Source organism: Amborella trichopoda, chromosome 2, assembly GCF_054954075.1.
Source record: "Amborella trichopoda isolate Santa Cruz 75 chromosome 2, AtrichopodaSantaCruz75HAP2 v2.0, whole genome shotgun sequence".
In the NCBI taxonomy this organism is placed as follows: Eukaryota; Viridiplantae; Streptophyta; class Magnoliopsida; order Amborellales; family Amborellaceae; genus Amborella; species Amborella trichopoda.
In genome coordinates, this window is record NC_142337.1 from 3,118,888 (window position 1) to 3,139,343 (window position 20,456).

The 20,456-nt window shown below is 31.1% G+C and overlaps 1 protein-coding gene across 1 annotated transcript in view; it reads right to left on the bottom strand.

Moving 5' to 3' along the window:
• The window catches only part of LOC110007401 (uncharacterized), a 31,792-nt gene extending 12,575 nt beyond the window's left edge, over positions 1-19,217 (bottom strand). The window contains exons 1-5 of the mRNA XM_088857587.1: positions 18,994-19,217; positions 11,600-12,026; positions 6,952-7,020; positions 3,990-5,449; positions 3,015-3,117 (exon numbers count right to left, since the gene is read on the bottom strand). Of these exons, the coding sequence (XP_088713713.1) occupies positions 3,015-3,117; positions 3,990-5,449; positions 6,952-7,020; positions 11,600-11,863 (1,896 nt within the window). The 5' untranslated portion in view covers positions 11,864-12,026; positions 18,994-19,217. The remainder of the gene's footprint in view (positions 1-3,014; positions 3,118-3,989; positions 5,450-6,951; positions 7,021-11,599; positions 12,027-18,993) is intronic.
• Positions 19,218-20,456: the final 1,239 nt, after the last annotated feature.

Consider the following 20,456-nt stretch of genomic DNA (forward strand, 5'->3'; position numbering starts at 1 on the left):
AAGCTCTTTAATCGACGAAACACTTGAGTTTTGTAATAGCTAATTCTATAGCTTTTAAGAAAGCAAACTAAGCCGTGCTTTAATGGAGAAAACTTAAGGTTTTTTTTTATCTTCAACTCTGTGGTTTCTAAGAAGAAAACTCAAGCTTAAGACTGTGCTTCAATGGCCGGAAACGATAGGGTTTCTCTATAGCTTTAACTCTCTGCTTTCTAAGAAGGACATGGAGCTCTGGAGCTTTAATGGCGAAAACTAGGGTTTTAGTACACAACCAGTAGACTCCTGTTGCTATACAACCAGAGACCTCAAATCATAGAAAAGGAAAAGTTGAGCCTTCAATATAAGGAGGCAAGTTCTTAGCTGGAGCATTAATGGCTGAAAAGGGAGCTCCTAAAAGGACTGAAAGTGCTAAACAGAAAAAAATTTCAAAATCCCAATCGCTTCTACATTAAAGAAAGCTTCAACCTCGTGCCCCAACCTCGTGCCCCAAAAACCAGTGCAAAACCTAGAGCGGGTTATGAGATCTATAAAACGAAAAATGCCTATGTTCTGAAATGATGGAGAAATGGTCGTTTTAATTTTGTTTGTTGATAAGGTCCCTATGATAAGGATGAAGTTTTTGGCCTAGGCTTTATGAAATCAAAATAAAGCCTCATCTCAAATCAAAAGAGCACTTTTGATAACCAAAATCTCCATGATGGCTCTAAAACCATTTTCCAGCACTTGCGTTGCAATTTGAAAATGTACAGATAAATACTTATTTTTAGTGCTAAATGGACTTGCGTAGATAATTTATTACAATATACACTAATTTCAGAGCTTGAAATCCTAAATTTTTTTTTTACAGCTATAATGTTCAATGTAAAGGTTTTTCAATGCTTGAATTGCAATTTTTGATAACCTTATCTCAAATCGGAAGAACTTTTGATAACCAAAATCTCCATGATGGCTCTAAAACCATTTTCCAGCACTTGCATTGCAATTTGAAAATGTACAGATAAATACTTATTTTTAGTGCTAAATGGACTTGCGTAGATAATTTATTACAATATACACTAATTTCAGAGCTTGAAATCCTAATTTTTTTTTTTACAGCTATAATGTTCAATGTAAAGGTTTTCCAATGCTTGAATTGTAATTTTTGATTTAGGAGCGGAGGCTTTTCTTACTTTGATAGGCCGCAGCCTTATCAAATCATTTTCCCTACTATAATGCCCCTCGGGAGTACTCGTACTATATTATAACCCTCCGGTAAAATATTTACTTGGAGATTTTTTTATTTGAAATTTCAGTATCCATTAAATTATAATCAGATTATTATTTTAATAAAAAAGATTTAATTTTGAGTTCATAAAGGTTCAGATCAATCCCCCCACCCCCCAAAAAAAAAAAATCAGATAGTTCCTAACTTAATTAGCTATCAATTTTTTTGGCCCACAGAGGGAGAGAGTTAATTTTTTTTCTTTTCTTTTTTTCTTTTAAGTTGGTTGCCAAGTTTTAAAGATCATGTCCCAAAATTTAGGATCTGCAATATATACATAGTGTAAGTTTGGCCGGAGAGAGTGGATGGGTAGAGTAGGTAATCTTTTAGCAAGAGATTTTAGGCTCTCCCACATCTTGTGTGAAATTCAATGTATAGTATTTATCAGCTCCCTGATTAAATTTTGAGGTTGTATTTCTTCGACCTCGTGCCTAAAAAAATAAAAAATAAAAAAGAATATTCAATACGCATTATATAAAGGAAAACGTGACTATTTTTTTAAAAATAATAATAAAAAAGAATATTCAATACGAATTATATAATGAAAAATGTTTATAGAAGGTTGCAAGTTTTTTATAGAAATAAGAGTGTATTACACTGTTTACGTGGTTTTTGTTCTGTTACGTGGTTTTTTTTCTTTTTTGTTTACAGCTATTATATTATAACATGGACTCCACGTGGCCTAAAGAATAGTATTTTTCTGTGTTTTTAAAGACCGCATGCATGCTACTTTTAGTTTCTAAACAATGGATTCATTGTATTCCCCTAAATGATCGCATGCATGCTACTTTTAATTTCTAAGCAATGGATTTATTGTAGGGCAAGCTTTCTATACTTCTCTTATAGCATAAAACTTGTATATTTCCCTTTAACTAACCAACCATCCATTATGAGCCTCAATCACAATGTCCTGTCTCTACATTATTTTGTTGTTAATTTGCCTCCTACAAAATATTTTGACACCAAATTTTGACATCTAATGGTCTCCTAAATTTTCACATGTAAAAAATATAAAAAAAATTATTTTCAATAAAATAAAATGATTTAAATAGCCCTAAAAGTTTCAAAAGGTATTTTGGTCATTATATATTATTTGAAACGGTAGCAACATGCCTTTTGGTACTTCATCGAAAGAGTTTCGCCAAATATATATTTATGAAGTTGTTAGAATTTGACCCTTTCCTTTTCCTTTCAAATATATATTTATGAAGTTGTTCCAACTTATTGATTGGGACTAACTCTAGATCCTGACCCTTGATCAATGAATCAATATTTGACTTTCTGCTCAAGCTCCATCATGTACTATTTACTTATTAAATTACAACCCAATAAGAGCGGGTCCTATCCTAGTGGAAAAGAATAAATGATATATCTTCTATCTTTTAGATCAAACGATGAGTGGTTCACTTGATCTAAATGACCACATGTATACTACTTTTAATTTTTAAACAGTAATTTACGTACAGACACAAAAAAGGAAACTATGAAATGGGCCAATTTTGAGAAAAAATTATGTAGAAGAACAGTCAATCGGTGTTTTCTTATTTTTTTCAAAATTACCCATCTGTTCGAGGATGCCATCCTCGAATCACTCTTCAACTTTTTATTTTTAGTTATTTTATTAGTAGGGCTCACTTGGCTCAGTCCAGAGAGCAGTCAGAGATCCTCATCTTCGGACCACTCTTTTATTGCACAAAAAAAAAAAAAACAAAGAGTGGTCCAAGGATTATTAAGTTCTTTCATTAGTAGGGCTTACCTGGCTCAGTCCAGAGAGCGGTTCAAGGTCCCCATCCTCGGACCGCTCTTTTCTTCTGCAAAAAAGAAACAAAGAGCCATTCAAGGATGGGATCCTTGGACCGCTTTAGAATTGAGCTACAACTCAAGGCTCAGTTCTAGAGTGGTCCGAGGTCCCCATCCTCAGAATGCTCCCCATCCTCGGAATGCTTGGAACTTAGCTCTACTAATAACAAAACTAAAAAAAATAAAAAATAAAAAATAAAAAGCAATATGAGGATGGCATCCTCAAACCAATGAGCAATTTTGAAGAACATAAAAATGCCATCCTCAAACCAATGAGCAATTTTGAAGAAAATAAAAATGCCATCCTCAAACCAATGAGCAATTCTGAAGAAAATAAAAAAATGCAGGTTGACTTACCTCCTCTATAATTTTTTCCCATAATTGGCCCATTTCATATATTTTTTTGTATCCGTAGATAAATTATTAATGGTTAAATATGCCCACTAAGGCAGAGCTCAAAGGTAACGTAAGGAATAAGAGAGAGAGAGAGCGCAATAAGGTTAACTATTCACAAATAAATATAAAAAATTGGTGAATAATTAGTCCAATATTTACATGAGAAATATTCACAAATTAATAAATAAAATGTTGAATAATTGGTCTATTATTTACATGGAATTGAAAGAAGGAAAATGTTTCAACCTTGGTAAGGTTACAATAAGTACACCGTATAGATTTAACCCTATCTTAAAAGATAGCATAACTTTGGTATTATCTTTAAAAAACATGTCAAATCTATACTATCTAACCAAAATGGACGGTGTAGATTATTAGTGCAACCTTATTTCAACAAATAAGGTTACAACCTTATGCGAACTGCACCTATGAAAGAAATGGTGAACATGCTAGCTAGTGTTTCCTCTCTATAGTTCTTTCCTATTACTACCTGCAAAAGGAATGATACCAAGCTATCGAAACTAGAAGATCCGACTAAAGAAAGTCAGATTCTAAGTCAAGACTGCAACAATCATCATTTTCGTTTGCCATCGTCGTCGTCATCTGATGTATTTCCCTTCTTTGCCTCATCTGGATCACCTTTCTATGGGAATTTGAATGTTGAGAAGGAACAAAAGTAGGACTATCTGCTGGTCGGTATTCAGGTAGGAGCCTACCGGACATGTACCGAACGCCACATGCATTGCAAAGAGTCTTTGGCCCACGAGGGCCCTTCCTCCACTGAGGGGTCTTCTCTGTGAAGCAATGCATGCATCTCCTTACAAACCTTGATGATTCCCCCGAAATCATAATTTGAGATATTGAGAGTTTATTGAGTCTGTCTCTGAATTGACGTTGCTTCTTTGAAGTGTTTGGAACAAGCAGATGCCAAAACTTTCTTGGTTTTCTTCTACTTCTACTTCGTTTTGGATATGGTGTATCAAACATAGTGGACGAGCGATAATCTTGAGCAATTGATCGCAAAGTCTTTGCATCTGGGATTTCTGGAAAGGGAACGTTAAAATCCCAGGCGTCATTGCTATCTGTGGACTTCAAATTCAAGGTCTTGTAATCTGGGGATTCTGAATTTTTAACTATGAATTGGCTTGTAGGTTCGATATCGTTAGGGTTTGGATCAATCACAGTGGAGAAGCTATCAATTCCACTCATCAATCTCAGAGATTTCTCACGGGGGATTTCAGAAAAGTCTTTCTCAAACTTGCAGGTGGTGATGATGTTTGTATCCTCCACTTGAAGTGTCTTGTGATGGGTAGGCTCTGAATAGATTGGATCAGTCATGGAGCTGAAGTTGTCTTCAAGATCCATATCTCTCAAAGTGTTTTCATGGGTTGTATCATTGGAAAATTTTGCATTAAGAACTGAGGTGGGTTCATTGTCTGCTCTCCAAATCTCCATCTCGCTCGAGGTGTTTTCATGGGAAGGAGAATCGTCGGAAAATTTTGCATCAAGAACAGAGGTGGGCTCATTATCTGAGCTCCAAATCTCCACTTTTTTATCTAACATGGATCCTCTTACTTGTTTTTGCCTTAATGGGGTGCTGGGCAGTATCCAATTCTTCATTTCTTTATCGAACATGGAGCCTGTTACTTGTTCTTTCTCAACTTTTTTATCTAACATGGAGCCTGTTACTTGTTCTTTCTCAACTTCTTTATCTAACATGGAGCCTGTTACTTGTTCTTTCTCAACTTCTTGCATTAATGGGGTGCTGGACTGTCTCCAAATCTCCACCTTTTTATCTAACATGGAGCTTGTTACTTGTTCTAATGGGGTGCTGGACTGTCTCCAAATCTCCACCCTTTTATCTAACATGGAGCTTGTTACTTGTTCTTGCTTCAATGGGGTGCTAGCCTGTACTTTAGCAAGGGACTCTGAGGACCTAAAGTACACATCTTCTATGAAGCAAGACAACCATTTATGGTTTGTGATATCATCACTCTGGCCATTGAACATTACACAAGTTAGAATAGGTATGAAGAGCTCCAAAGCCCATAAAAGAGTCCAACTAACAGAAAGGAAAATGGTTGATAGGGCTGCGGCCCTATCAAAGTAAGTAAAGCCTCACCTCATAATTCATCGAAAATTGCAATTCAAGCATTGAAAAACCTTTATATTGATCATCTCGGCTTGAATGGTTGTAAAAAAAAAAACGGATTTCAAGTTTTAAAAATAATATATATTGTAATAAGTTATCTAGGCCATCTATTTAGTACTATAAATAAGTGTCAATAGATTTGTAAGATCTGTACATTTTTTTAAGTTTCAAATTTTACTAATGGTTGGAAATTGATTTTAGAGCAATCATAGAAATTTCCATTGCCGAAAGTGCTTTCCGGATTATTTAAGGTGAGGCTTTATTTTGTTTTCATAAAGCCTAGGCCTTACAAAAACTTCATCCATACATATAAGAGCTATCAAAGTTACAATAGCTAAGAAGAGTGGTAAAGCTCATAAATTTCAAAAACTCGGTCAAGTTACCTAGACTCGGCACTCTGCCGATCTCGGTTCCTAGGTATAAACTTGGAGATTTAGAATATCATAAAGTTTATAACTTTTAAATTAATATATAAATTTATGTTATCACTATGTTTACATATAGTCTTGATGTTTTTTATGAAGATTTTTTTCTTATTATTCGATGCATATTTCTTTTCCATTTTATTGGATTTTCTATAATCAGTTATTCCAACTTTATAGAACTTTAATGATTATTATAATAGCTTACTTTTTTATTTTAAAATTTTCGTTTTAATATTTTTTAAACATTTATGTTGCATTTTGAGGCCCTCTTTATTTTCATACACCACTTTTTACAAGTTTCACTAGGACCCGCTCGAGTTACTCGACGCGGGCAGGGGCTTAGACCGAGTTCAAGCTAAGATTTTAACCACCTGATAAAAGGCTTCAAAACCATGTCCGAACCATCATTCCTCTTGCAATATTAACCAGCACTTCAATTTTTTATGAAATATTACATTTTGAATATTTAATTGTAGAAAAAGCAAGATGGGTGTCTAGGTGCTTCCACTAAGAACTAAAAAAGCAAAAAATTGAAAAGAAAAAAATTATAGTGGCTTAAAAGATTGAAGAAAAATTATGAACATGTCGCATCTGGAATGTAATCATAGTGATAAATAATGCACGGTACATGCCTCTTGCTATATCAACGATAGAAAGACTAATATGATCTTGCCAGGGAATATATTTTTTATTTTTTTTCTTTTCAGCTCTTTTGTTTTCTTTCGGTAAAGATCGTAGTTTTATTGCAATAATTTTTGCTTCAAATAAAATAAAACTAACAAATCCAAAGTCTTAAAAATCTTATGTCATTAAAATAATTTTCTTTAAACAAAAAAAATATACACAATTCTTATGCTTGGAAAAAAAAAGACAATATAATTAAATATGATAAAAAACAAAAAAAGAGTGCCGGAGATTACCTCAACCGGGCTTAATACACGCCACACCGAGTCTCCTCCTTCCGACAGTGCTCGAGAGCTATGATCGGTCTATTGGAAACATGTTAAAGCATCTTTAGATTTTTTAATATTTTATTACAAAGTCCAAAATTTTTTAGTTGTTTTTTCAATTTATCTCTAGTTTAAAAGTGCAACTTTCGAACCACTTAAAATACAAAAAAAATAATAAATAAAAAAAAAAAAAAAAAAAACACTAAACTTTTTATGTAGTTAGACTTCTTACTGGAGGTAAAATAAGAATACTATATATATATATATATATATATATATATATATATATATATATATATATATATATATATATATATATATATATATATATATATATATATATACACGCATATATATCGATATTGCTAACATCTAGTTGGGGTTAAAACTAGATTAGAAAAACCACAAGAAAGTGGGGCATGCGTGTAAAATTGGGAACAATAATTCCATATTTGTTTTTTGGTTCACACATAAATTTTCTATTTACATATTTTAGAATTTAAATATTATATATTTAATAACTTATGGTTTTAATTATCAGTGTATATGCATACTAGTCACTATTCATCATGTTCATATCCTTTTCTGTACCTCTCTCATGATACCCTATAAAAAAAAAATCTCAAAAAAACATTTTGTAACAAGTTATCTAGACCGTACATTGTTAAGATTTTTAATTTTTTACAAATCTCCTCAAATTGCGCCAGTTCTAAAATTTTAAATTCTATAATTAGGGTTAAGCATGGACTTTCAAGCCATAAAATGGTATAAGATGGGCACCTTATACAAATCTTCGCGAGTATTTTTTTTTTCTAGTCTAATTTAAATTTGACATGTCACTCCACTTAAAAAAAAAAATTTAGAGAAAAAAAGGGAAGGTCTATAGTAAGGACTTGGAGTCACCTATTTTAAGAGATATATTTTCAATAAATTTATTCCTTAACGATTATAAGGAAGTTTTATGGTTGGCGCTTCAAGTTACCCATTCTCTTGGGATATATTTATAACCATTAAAGAAAGGCTTACCCTTTCTCTTGCATGGTTTGAATGGAATATATTACCCATTCATTTTCCTAATCCCCTAATCAGGAAGTCTTCTAATCCCCCAATTAGGAAGTTTTTATTTTGCATGTTTTTTCTTATATTTTTTGTAACATTATAATAATTGCTTATCCTATATTTTCTCTTAACATTCTAATAATTGCGTATTCTATATTTTCTCGTAATGCTCATTCTATATTTTCTCTTAACATTCTAATTATTGCTTATCCTATATTTTCTCATAACATTCTAATAATTATTCATCTTATATTTTCTCAAAAACATTCTAATAATGGCTTATCCTAAAAAAAATAACACTTGTTGTTATAACCATGTCCCCTAATTATAGGTCGTTTTTTCGTCTTTTTTTCCTAATAAAAAATGGGAGAACACATGTTGCTATATCTATCTCGCTTAAATAACTAAAAGAAGAGCACGCCTTTGAATATAATCATTTAATATTAACCATAAGATAAATTTTGCAACTACAAAAGTTGAGAAAAAAAACCATTAATTCTCCTCTTTTTTGTGCAACTGTTAACCTAAACAATGTTCTACAAATACTAGAATATGTATAACCAGAATAACGTAAGTCTATATAACGAGAATAACGAGAATAACGAGAATAACATAAGTCTGTATAACGAGAATAACATAAGTTGGAAAAGAATAACATAAGTTTGTATAACGAGAATAACATAATTTTGTAAAACGAGAATAACATAAGTTTGTATAACGAGAATAACATAATTTTGTAAAACGAGAATAACATAAGTCGGAAAAGAATGATATCATTGAAAAGTTAGACCCAAACTTACCATAAAATACAAGATATGGTAATATATTGCAGCAGCATGGTACTTCCACGGTATCTTTTTGTGCTTTCCATATAAAGTATGGAATTTCCCTAGTATCTTTTTGTCCTTTTTAGTAGAAAGGGTGATGATAGCCTATGTCATCTATTATATCGATATTTGTCTTTTCTGTAGAAAGGGTGATGATAGCCTATGTCATCTATTGTATCAATATGATTTCTTTTAGTGTGTATGGAGGTCAGTCGAATGGTGGTGTGGTACGTTCTATCTCAATAATACTGAAATACTGGTTAGGGAACCTTAAGACTAAAACTAGTAAGGCAATTTACTCTTTTGATTTGGTTCCTTGTTTTGACCTCTATTCTTTAGACTAAGCCTAAGGGAATCACATATACCTATATTCAATGTTCAAAAAAGCGGACCGCCCAGGCTAGCACCTAGGCCAAGGCGACCAAACTAGGTGGCAATCCCTCGGTGGGCGGCCGCCTAGGCGATACGGAACCCACAGCCTAGGTGGCCGCTCAAGAAGCAGGCCTGCGCCCCACCTTTGGGGGGAACTTTTTTTTTTTTCGTTCCTATTGATTTTTTAAAAAATATAAAGGGTTTCAAAGGATGGGTTTTAGGTTCATTTGAAACCTAAACCCACAAGAGCCTATTTTAGAGAGAAAGAAACCTCAAGAAAATATCATTTTATGACTTTCATTGGATCGAAGTTGGATCTAAGTGTTTCACAAAGTTACGGAAAATGGATCCAAACATCACCTAGGTAGATTTGATTTCGTTTTGGAGTTTTATAATCCTATTGGAGGGTGTTTTTTAGATTTCCTTTTTTGTTTTTAAATGTCTTCTTTAGGATCTAGTTAAAGTAGAGATGCGGGTTTGAAATATGGATACAACCCAAATCCAAATGACAAAAATTGCATTAGATGCAATTTTTGTAAAAAAGATACAAAATGTGGCATAAACCGGTTTAAGAAACATCTTGCCGGTAATAAGGAAAATGTTGCCCCTTGTAAAAATGTTCTTGAAGTTATCAGAGAGGAGATTAAGACATATTTGAGTTCTGAAAAATAAAAACAGGAACAAAATCCTTGTCATTTGAATAGATATATTTCTGCTACTTTTAGAAGAAGTAATCCGGTTTGGAAGTATGGTTATAACCTAAAACCAAATGATAAAAGTTGTATAGGGTGTAATTTTTGTGAAAAAAATACCAATGGGGGTATTAACGGATTCAAGAAATACTTTGCTGGTATTAAAGGGAATGTTGCTTCTTGTAAAAAGGTTCCTGAAGATATTTGGGATGAGATTAGACAACTTCTGAATTTTAAAGAACCAGAAAATGATGAAAATGAGCCATGTTCTATAGAAATATCTTCTCCAAGTTCTTCTAGAAGCGGTGATCCGGGTTAGGAATATCGTTATAACCCAAATCCGAATGACGAAAATTGCATTAAATGTAATTATTATAGAAATGATACTAATGGGGGTATTTACCGGTTTAAAAAACACATTGCCGGTATTAAGGGGGATGTTGCTCGATGTAAAAATGTTCTTGATGCTACCAAGAAAGAAATTATACAATATTTGAATTCAGGGAAGCACAAAAAGATAGAACGTGGTAGAGCAGCCAAGACTCCTAAGGCCTCATCTGCACATACTAGTAAGAGGGAGGTAGAAGAAGAGGAGGATGAATATGCATATTTAAAAGAAACAAATGAGGACGAGTGTTATATTGAAGATGGAGATGACTCTAATGATGATGGTCTTGATACTGATGCATATGATGAAGCTTACCTGATTCCTTCTGATGATGAGGATTACTGAAGACTCTTAGTGTTTAGTGTTGACTGTGTGTTGAGTGTTGACTAATGTATCATAGTCTCGTAGACTGTATATTTTTTGAATTTCTGTATATTTTTGAATTTCTTATTTTTCGTTTTTACTTTCTAATTACTAGTTCTACTATCTAATTTTTTGCGTGTACAATCTGCAATGTATCAGACTATCAATGTATGCTTGTATAGTTTTACTGTTTTAGCATTGCATGAAAATTTGAATTATCAAAAATTGAAAATTCTCTTCCTAACTTCTATCTTTTTTAAAAAAAACTGGGATCATGGTTTTATGGATTATCATAATTCTTATGGATTAATCATTATTAGTCATTAGTTTTTATTTATTTATTTATTTTTTTTTTCAACTGGGCCGCCCAGGTTCTGGCGCCTGCCTAGGCGGGTGGCCTGGACCCATGGCCACCTCGGTGCCTCCTATGCTTTTTGAAACACTGCCTATATTAGACCCAGACTTATCATAAAATACAAGATATCCTTCCAATATATATTAATTACAATGTATGCATTCCATATTAACCAGGTAGATAATATATACTTTCCTTTCACAATATCTAAGCTGAGGTTAATTCTGCTTTATCGAGGGCATTGAAAGCTTTTAGCATAAGTTGGAAAAGAACGATATCTAAGCAAAGGACTAACCTTATCAATTTCACTGTTGTAAATCTCAGTATCTAAGTATGTTTTGATGAGTAAATTGTCGTTGAGGAAGATATCAGAGCAAATTTGGGCCGGAAAAATACCAATCTAACAAAAGAGAATAATTTACATAGTTATATAAGCAAAATTAATTAACTCTTAAACCTCTATATGATATAAGAAAATAAACCTCTATGTGAAATATATGGTGCGTCATTAAGAGAAAAAACTCTTTTACCAAAAATCAAAAACAAAGATTAAGAAACTCACTATTGTCTTGGTGGAATCACGAGATGCCTCATTGAAGTTGAACAACTCATCTGAGTTGTATTTGGAATTGGTAGAATCACTAGATGCCTCATTGAAGTTGAAGAAGTCATCAACTTTTACAAAGTTCTGAGGGCTTGAGTTGTATCTGGAAAAGACAGTTGCCTCATTGGAGTTGAATAACTCAAGATGAGGGTTCCGAGAGACATTCATGTCTGCCTCATTGAAGTTGAATAACTCAAGATGAGGGTTCCAAGAGACATTCATATCATCAACGCTGAAAAAACTTCTTTAAGTCCCTCAATATATGGAAGCTCAATCCTTTTTCTTTACAGTTCGCCAAAGCAAAAGCCAACCTTTACTTTTGTAGCATGTTTTTCCGCTCTTGCAAAAATAAAGCAAGCTTCTTGGTCTTTCTCTATGGGTAAACCTGCCAAATAAGACTATATAAGTACTAAAAATGGACGGAGAGATTAATGGAGTTATCCAAAAAAAGAGTTAGCCAAAATAATAAATAAATGATTAGAAACGTTACCAATTTTTAGCTAAAGGTTAACAACAAAAGGAAAATTAATGGGGACACCAAAAAAAAAGTAAAAGGCATTTGTATTATTAAAGCATTTGAATGAATAGAGGTAAACAGTGAAAAAAATGTGTATAATAATTAGGATAACGTTAAAGAATGTGTATAATAATTAGGATAAAGTTAAATTTGAATGAATAGAGGTTAACAGTGAAAAAGAATGTGTATAATAATTAGGATAACGTTAAATTGGACACAAGAATAAGTCAAAAGTTATTTACGTTTGCATGTGTAGATCTAGTACTTTAAATACGTGGGAGATTAGAACCAAGATTTGAGAATGTTTAAGTAAAAAGTTATTTACGTAAAACATGTGGGCCATACCGAACGGAGGTTTCCTCGGGCTAAATGGAGATGGGCCCCCGAGTACAAAGGTGAGGGGAAGACCCAATGTGGGGGAACTTGATTGGAAGACCCAATTTTCTCTTTTTATCCAAGGTTTCAGTGCCTAGTTAAAGGGTTGTTGCTCGACTGCATCAAAGGAAGGTTTCCTTCGGTTTGGGTCTCTCTCAGCCCGGCCCTAGATTGGGGCTCGAGTACAAAGGTCTCTAGGCATATCTTTTCTTTTTATCCAAGGTTTCAAGATCCAATCCAACGGTGCCTAGTTGACGGGCTGTCGCTCGACTGCATAGGTTTCCTCTAGTCTAGGTCTCTCTCGGGCCTGCCCGAGATTAGTACTCGAGTGCAAAGGTCTCTAGGCATATTTTCTCTTTTTATCCAAGGTTTCCTCGGGCTAGACGGATTTTGGCCCCTCGAGTGCAAAGGCAGGGAGCTTGACTGCAAGACCCAACCTGACGGTGCCTAATTAAAGGGTTGTCGCTCGACTGCAAGACCCACCTCCACCTTATCCGACGGTTCCTAGTTGAAGGGTCGTCGCTCCACAGCTCATCCGGCAGTGGAGCGAAGACAAGACCCAACCTTATCCGACAGTGCCTAGTTGAAGGGGTCGTAGCTCGATTGCACTGCAATAGCCACCTTATCTGATGGTGCCTAGTTGAAGGGTTTTCGCTCAACGGATAATAGGTTGATCTTTCTCAATAGTTCGCTATAATAGGAAGTCGAATTTCCCAAGAGTTCAATCTTTTATTTATATATATAAACCAACCATAGGCAGTAAGGGAATAACAATATCTCGATTCACCACAATACCAAAATTAAATCAAATTTTGGCTAAAACGACTAGTGAAATGCATGTATCGATCACCGAAATGAAGTCTCACTCTTAAACTGGCGTATTCGATTAAAAAGAGTGGTAGAATGAGAAAGAATTTGTTGGATCCATCTTCACATGTGGTTAACAATTTTTATATTTTAATTATATTATTCTAAACTTACTTTAAAATTAATTTTATTTACTTGTAAGTAAATATTACTCTAAAGAATTAGAAAAATAAAATTTCAAAAAACATATCACATAAACTAAAGGGTGCAGTTTGTAAACAATCAAATTAGAGCCTACCTTCAAATAGTGTCAAGAAATTTGACTTCTAGTGTAAATCGACATATATATTGAAACTCGAAAATTTTGAAAATTGACAATCCAAAAATGCGTTACAAAATATACTATTTCCAAAACTTGAAATCCAATTTTTTCTCATGTCCATGCATCTTGATGTCGAGATGATCAATTTGAGGATATTTGGACATCAAAAAAACCTCTTCTAGTGAAATTTTTGTGATAGGCTCCAATTTGATTGTTTAGAGCCAGCTTTGAACAATCAAATTTGAGCCTACCTCAAAACCTTCACTAGAAGAGGTTGTTCTGATGCCCAAATATCTTCAAATTGATCATCTCGACATCAAGATGCATGGATATGAGGAAAAAATGGATTTCAAGTTTTAAAAATAGTATATTTTGTAATGCATTTTTGGACTGTAAATTTTCAATATTTTCAATATTTTCAAGTATTCATAGATCTGTCACTCTACGCTATTTTTGAAGCTTTAAAATTTATAAATAAATATAAAAATATATTTTAAGGCTATCACAAAGATTTCCAGTATTGAAACCACATTTCTTAGCTCTATTTGAAGGTAGGCTCTAATTTGATTGTTCAGAGCCTAGGCTCTATATAAACTGCACCCTACTAAAATATGATTATAGTTCAATTCATGACTTGCATATTGAGGTATTTATTTTTTAAAAATAATTTCAATTACATTATTTACATCTCTAAGTTGCATTTACGATTAATTATTATCATGTTTTATCTTTTATATATATTCCATTATATCATTCACTAATGTAAATGAAATTATTTTTTACTTGTATTAGTATTGTATTATAATTGGAAAGCTGAAAATGCAAAAAAGAAAGACATAGAAGGAATTATCTTTTTTATTTTTTTTGTATTTTTGGTTAATTACTTTTATGCTTTATCTTTTTTTTTCTAATTTTTAATTATACTATTTTTTAAAATACTTAAAATTAATTTAAAATAATATTTTCAAACAAATGATTTATTTATAAGTAAATAATATTCTAAAAAATTAGAAAAATAAAAATGCAAAAATATGTCACATAATAGGTGTAATAAACAACCCATGATAATCATATATCTTTTGCAATTAAAATTAATAATAATATTGGTATATATGCCAAAAAAAATAGAAAGGATATATATGACTTTCTTTATACAATGTAATTGGGTATCAAACAATATAAAAAAATTGACATCTTAGAAACTTAAGGGCGTGTTTGAGTACCTACCTGGATTGAACTCTCCAAAATAAGGCTATCTAGGTATTGAGCCCTTATCTCTTGTTTGAGTAAAACATGTTAGTCCCTATAATGAAAATAAATAAATAAAAAAGATAAATTACTTACTTGGATCTGTCTTTAAATCACACGAGGGACTTAAGGTTTCATATCAAAACCCATCCGGTGACAGACTACCTTGAGAGTCCACTTAGTGAAATCTCTTTTACCAATTTTCATCATTCTCTATCTATTACTTGATGGGATATCCTCTTTTTATAGAGAACTGTCTTTTGTAACTCTTATATTCATGGTCTATAGGAATTGAGATTCAACTATAACTCTTGCCTTAATTTTCTTAAGTAAGGCCAATTATGATTAACAAGTTGTCACCAAACTGTTAATCCTATATAATGAGCTAAATCTGTCATTAATGTACTAATGACTAACATAATAGGATGTCATCTAAGTATTCCTACAATTTGATAAAAGATATTTAGAAAATAAATAATTTTATAATCTATGATACAAAATACAATTCCTACAAAGAATCTAAACATATCACTGGGTTTTCCTTCCAATGCAACATCCTATACAAATTCCAAAATGGATCCTAGTATAAGGCATTGTCTCATGTCAACCACATACATGGGATTTCACATATACTATATAATATGGCTTTTGTACTATTATTGAAAAATAAATTCCACATACATGGTATTTCACATATACTATACAATATGACTTTTGTACCATTATTGAAAAATAAATTTCAAGGATAAAAGGGCCTGATAGGCCATATTTCCAACAACACATTCATGTTTGGATAGCTGAATCCCGAAGAGTGGCCAATCCACAAAAATGTGGATCATGTTATTCCACCAAAATAGGTGGAATAGGGGCTATCCACAGTTTTTTGGATTGGCCAATCCACATCGGATCCAAAATTTTACAATTCACTCAAGTTAATTTGAAATATTGAGATCGTGAATCACAAAGACATCTTACTTAAATATTAAAGTATATATTACATATAATATAATAAATATTTATATTATATATAATAACATATATATACATTAATAACATAAATATATAATATGTTATATATATACCATAATATAATATGTAATATAATGTATTTTATATTTATTTTATATATTACTTTATATTTATTTTATTAATGTATATTCTCCACCCCTAAAGAGAAAGTACTTTCGTTATATAATATAATATATAATATTTTTATATCATATATGACACAAATAATATATAGATTATATATAATGTATATTATATGTATATTATATATCTATATAATATATATTAATTATATAACATATAGTTGTATATAAATATCATATATTGTATAATACAACTACATTAGTAAAATAAATATAAACATATAATAAATATAATATAATAAAAATTATATTATATATAATATAATATAAATTATATTATATATAATATATACTATTATATATTTATATTATATTGTATTATTGTAATATATTATATGCATTATATAATATTATATATGCATATATTTATATAATATGTATAATATATTTATGTATTATACTATAATATTATATATTTCCTCTAATGTTATATACTATAGTATATTGTAAAATAATATATCATTTATATAAAATATTATTTATTTATTATATATTGATTATTATTGCAATATAAATTATATATTAAGGATATAATGGAAAGGAACAATACAAAAAATTAAGGATTTCATTTTAGTTTGGAATCAATGGGAGAAGTTAATATGTATAATATTAAATATAGGGTACTAATATAAAAACTGCAAATGAATTTCCATGGATTTGCAACTTCGACAGACATATTCTATGTTTATGATGTTTCTTATCTTATCCAAAGAGTAGACACCCTATCCTATGGATAGACCAATTCGAGGATAACCCAATTCCAAGAGAAGCCTATTTCTAGGCTAGGCTTTTTTAGGTACCCAAACGGGATGATTATTAATATTTGAGGTGAATCTTTAATTCTATATTTTAAGGTTGCAATTTTAAATAAATTATTTTCATTATATATAGATAGTAGAATTAGGTTTTTTTAATTCATACTAGTAATATGCACGTGCATTGCACATAATATTTAATACTAAAACATATTTATCATTAAAAAATATTTCCATTACAATATTACAAATATAATATTGTAATTACAAAAGTAATTTAATATTAAAATAGCCATAAAAATATAAAATTTATTATTAAAATACATATAAATGGTGAAAGTATGAAAAAATAAAAATTAATCATGTTTCATTTTTATTTAGAAATGTGCCTTACCTAATAAAAGTAACTTATAAAATAAAATTAAAAATATTATAAAAAATACATAATCTATTTCCTAGAAGAAAGAGTAAGTAACTTATAAAATAAAATTAAAAATATTATAAAAATGCATAATCTATTTTCTAGAAGAAAGAGTGACATGATTAATGAGTTATATAAGCAATTTAAATAAACAATAATGGAAATAATTCAATAATATAAGGAAAAACAATCAGAACAATTGTTGTTAATATTAAAAAGCTTTAATATAAAAAGAGTGAATGAGACCAAACCAATTATTTTCTACCTTTAAAAAATCACACATTATAACTTGAATATAGAGAGAGTGAGTGAGCCCAAACCACTTCTTTTCTACCATCAAAAATTCACATTATAACTTGAACATATAAAGAGTGAGTGAGCCCAAACCACTTCTTTTCTAAGATTAAAACATCACATTATAACTTGAATATATAAAGAGTGAGCCCAAACCACTTCTTTTCTACCATTAAAAAGTCACATTATAACTTGAATTGACTTGAATTATATAGAAATAGGGACAGAGCGTACCTTCTACCTTATTTTATAAAAGTATTTCTCGGAGAAAAAGATTGTGAGAGATCATTAAATACATGAACTTGTAGGATGAAAATATGATTGCTTGAAAGTTTCCTTATAAGATAGGATAGATTGGGTGTGATAGATAGGATAGAGAGAGATTCTTTATAGGATAAGTTTAGGTGTGATAAGAAGGGAGAGATTGAGCGAGAGATTTAAGAAGATAAAGATTGAGAGAGATGAATAAGAGAGCAGAGACTGTAAGAGATAAAAAAAAATTTCTTAAAGAGAGATAAGAAAGGAGATATTGAGAGAGATTTAAGGAGAGATAAATAAGGTTATAAGAGAGATTTTAGGAGGGAGTTATGAGTTACATAATGAGAGAGAAAAGTGGGAGCGGGAGATAAACATGGGAGGGAGGGAGAGAGAATAAATTAAATATAGAGATAGACATCACATTGGGTATTAAAATTTTTTTTTTTATATTTATGTTTTTTCATAAATGCAAGAGGCACGTATTTATGTCTTTTCATGCATGTAGGAAGAAGAGAAAGAAAGTAAACGAGGATATATCCAATGAAAAAGCCCATACCTTTTAAATTAAAAAAAAAAAAAACTTTCCCTACACGTAGGAGGGAGAGAGAGAAAACACGGCACATATGCATGAAGAAGCCGAAACCTTTTAGGTTAAAACCAAACAAGCCTATACCTTTGATATACAACCATAAATTTGAAGAACAATACTTTGGGGGAGATATTTTTGTGGGGAATGTATTTTTTGGAAAATAACAAGATGCATAAATAGTAATTTTACATAATAACGACTAAATAAAAGCTAAACTTTTATATTAAATCACTATTTTAAAATTAAATAGTGATTTTTAATCTGCAATCGAATGCAATAAAAAGGCCCATACCTTAAGGTAATAAAGTGAATGTTAAATAAAATAATAATAAAAAAAGTAATCATTAGGCTGGTTGAACATACAAAAGAAATCACAAAAAAAAATAAATAACAAATAAATGGGGCGGAGTTAACCTTCGCAGAGGAGAGGGAACAGGAGAACTCAAAAAGAACAAATACAAAGAGAAACAAATATGGTAAATAAAAAATACAAACGAGACAAACAATAAAGAAAATACACCAAAAATTATAAAACAAAAAGAAAAGCAGAAAAAAATAAAATAAGAAATACAATTAAGACAACTGGTTTTAGGTTTAACTTGAGCGTTTTTGTACCTTAGTTTGTATAAAGCTCTTTAATGGCGGAAACGGCCTTCACAAAATGATCGCAAAGGAAATGTTGAGGCTTCAATATAAGGAGGTGAGGTCTTAGCTGGAGCTTTAATAGCTGAAAAGGGAGTTCCTTAAAGGACTGAAATTGCTAAAAAAGGGTAAATTTTCAAAATCCCAAACGCTTCTCCATTAAAGAAAGCTTCAACCTCGTGCACGAAAAACCAGGGCAAAACGTAGAGCGGGTAATGAGATTTATAGAACGAAAAATGCCTATATTTTGAAATGGCGGCCAAAGGGTCCTTTTACTTTTGTTTGTGGGTAAGGTCCCTACGAGAATGCCCTTATTCATTCTTGAAGTATATTATAAGAAAAGAAAAAGTTTATATAAGGTGTCAACCTTATACAGTACAAGTAAGGTATACCTAATAGATGCACTAAAAAAAAATTGTTTTTATGCCGATAAACCTTCGAATTGATCAACTCGAACTCAAGATTCATAGAAATGAAAAAAAGGGGATTTCTAGTCCTAAAAATGGTTCATCTTCTAACACATTATATGGACCATCTATTTTCAATATTTTCTAAGTGTTTGACTTTAAATTTCATAATTGGGGGACAACAATAGATTTCCATATCGCCTCAAGGCTTTACATTAAGAAACTACAGTTTTGACATAGTCTTGAGGTACACCTTACTTAAATAGTATAAGGTTCACACCTTATACAAATCTCACCCTATAAAGAAAATGTATGTAAAGAGACCATTTACTTTTTTTCTATTAAAAAATACACTATTTTGTGGATTCGAAATCTTTTTGTCTTTTCATATTCATACGTCTCGATGTCGAGTTGATCAATTAGAGAGTATAAATGAATTTTTGAGGTGGACCTTTAATTCTACATTTTAAGGGTGCAACCTTAAAACTTTTTCTTTTGTGTAAAGGTGTGGTTTGGATAAGGTTGCAACCTTAAGCAACCCAATTAAGGCGAACCTCTAAATTTATCATAAATCTAATTTTGATATAAAAAATTCTTAAGATGTTTTGAGAATCTATTTTCATCTCTTGAAAATAGACGGTCCAGATAATGTGTTCAAAGATACAATATTTTGCGGATTTGAAATCTTTTTTTCTTTTCATATTCATATGTCTCGATGTCAAGATGATCAATTAGAGAGTATTCCAACATCCAAACAACCTTTTATGATGGAATTTTGAGGTGTACCTTTAATTCTACATTTGAAGGTTGCAACCTTATATAAACTTTTTCCTTTATGTAAGGGTGTGGTTTGCATAAGGTTGCAACCTTAAACAATCCAATTAAGGCGTATCTCTGAATTTTATCATAAATCAAATTTTGATATAAAAAATTCTTAAGATGACTTGAGAATCAATTTTCATCTCTAATTATAAAATTTTAAACTCCAAAAATAGTTCAAATCAAGTAGATTGATAAACATATAAAAAT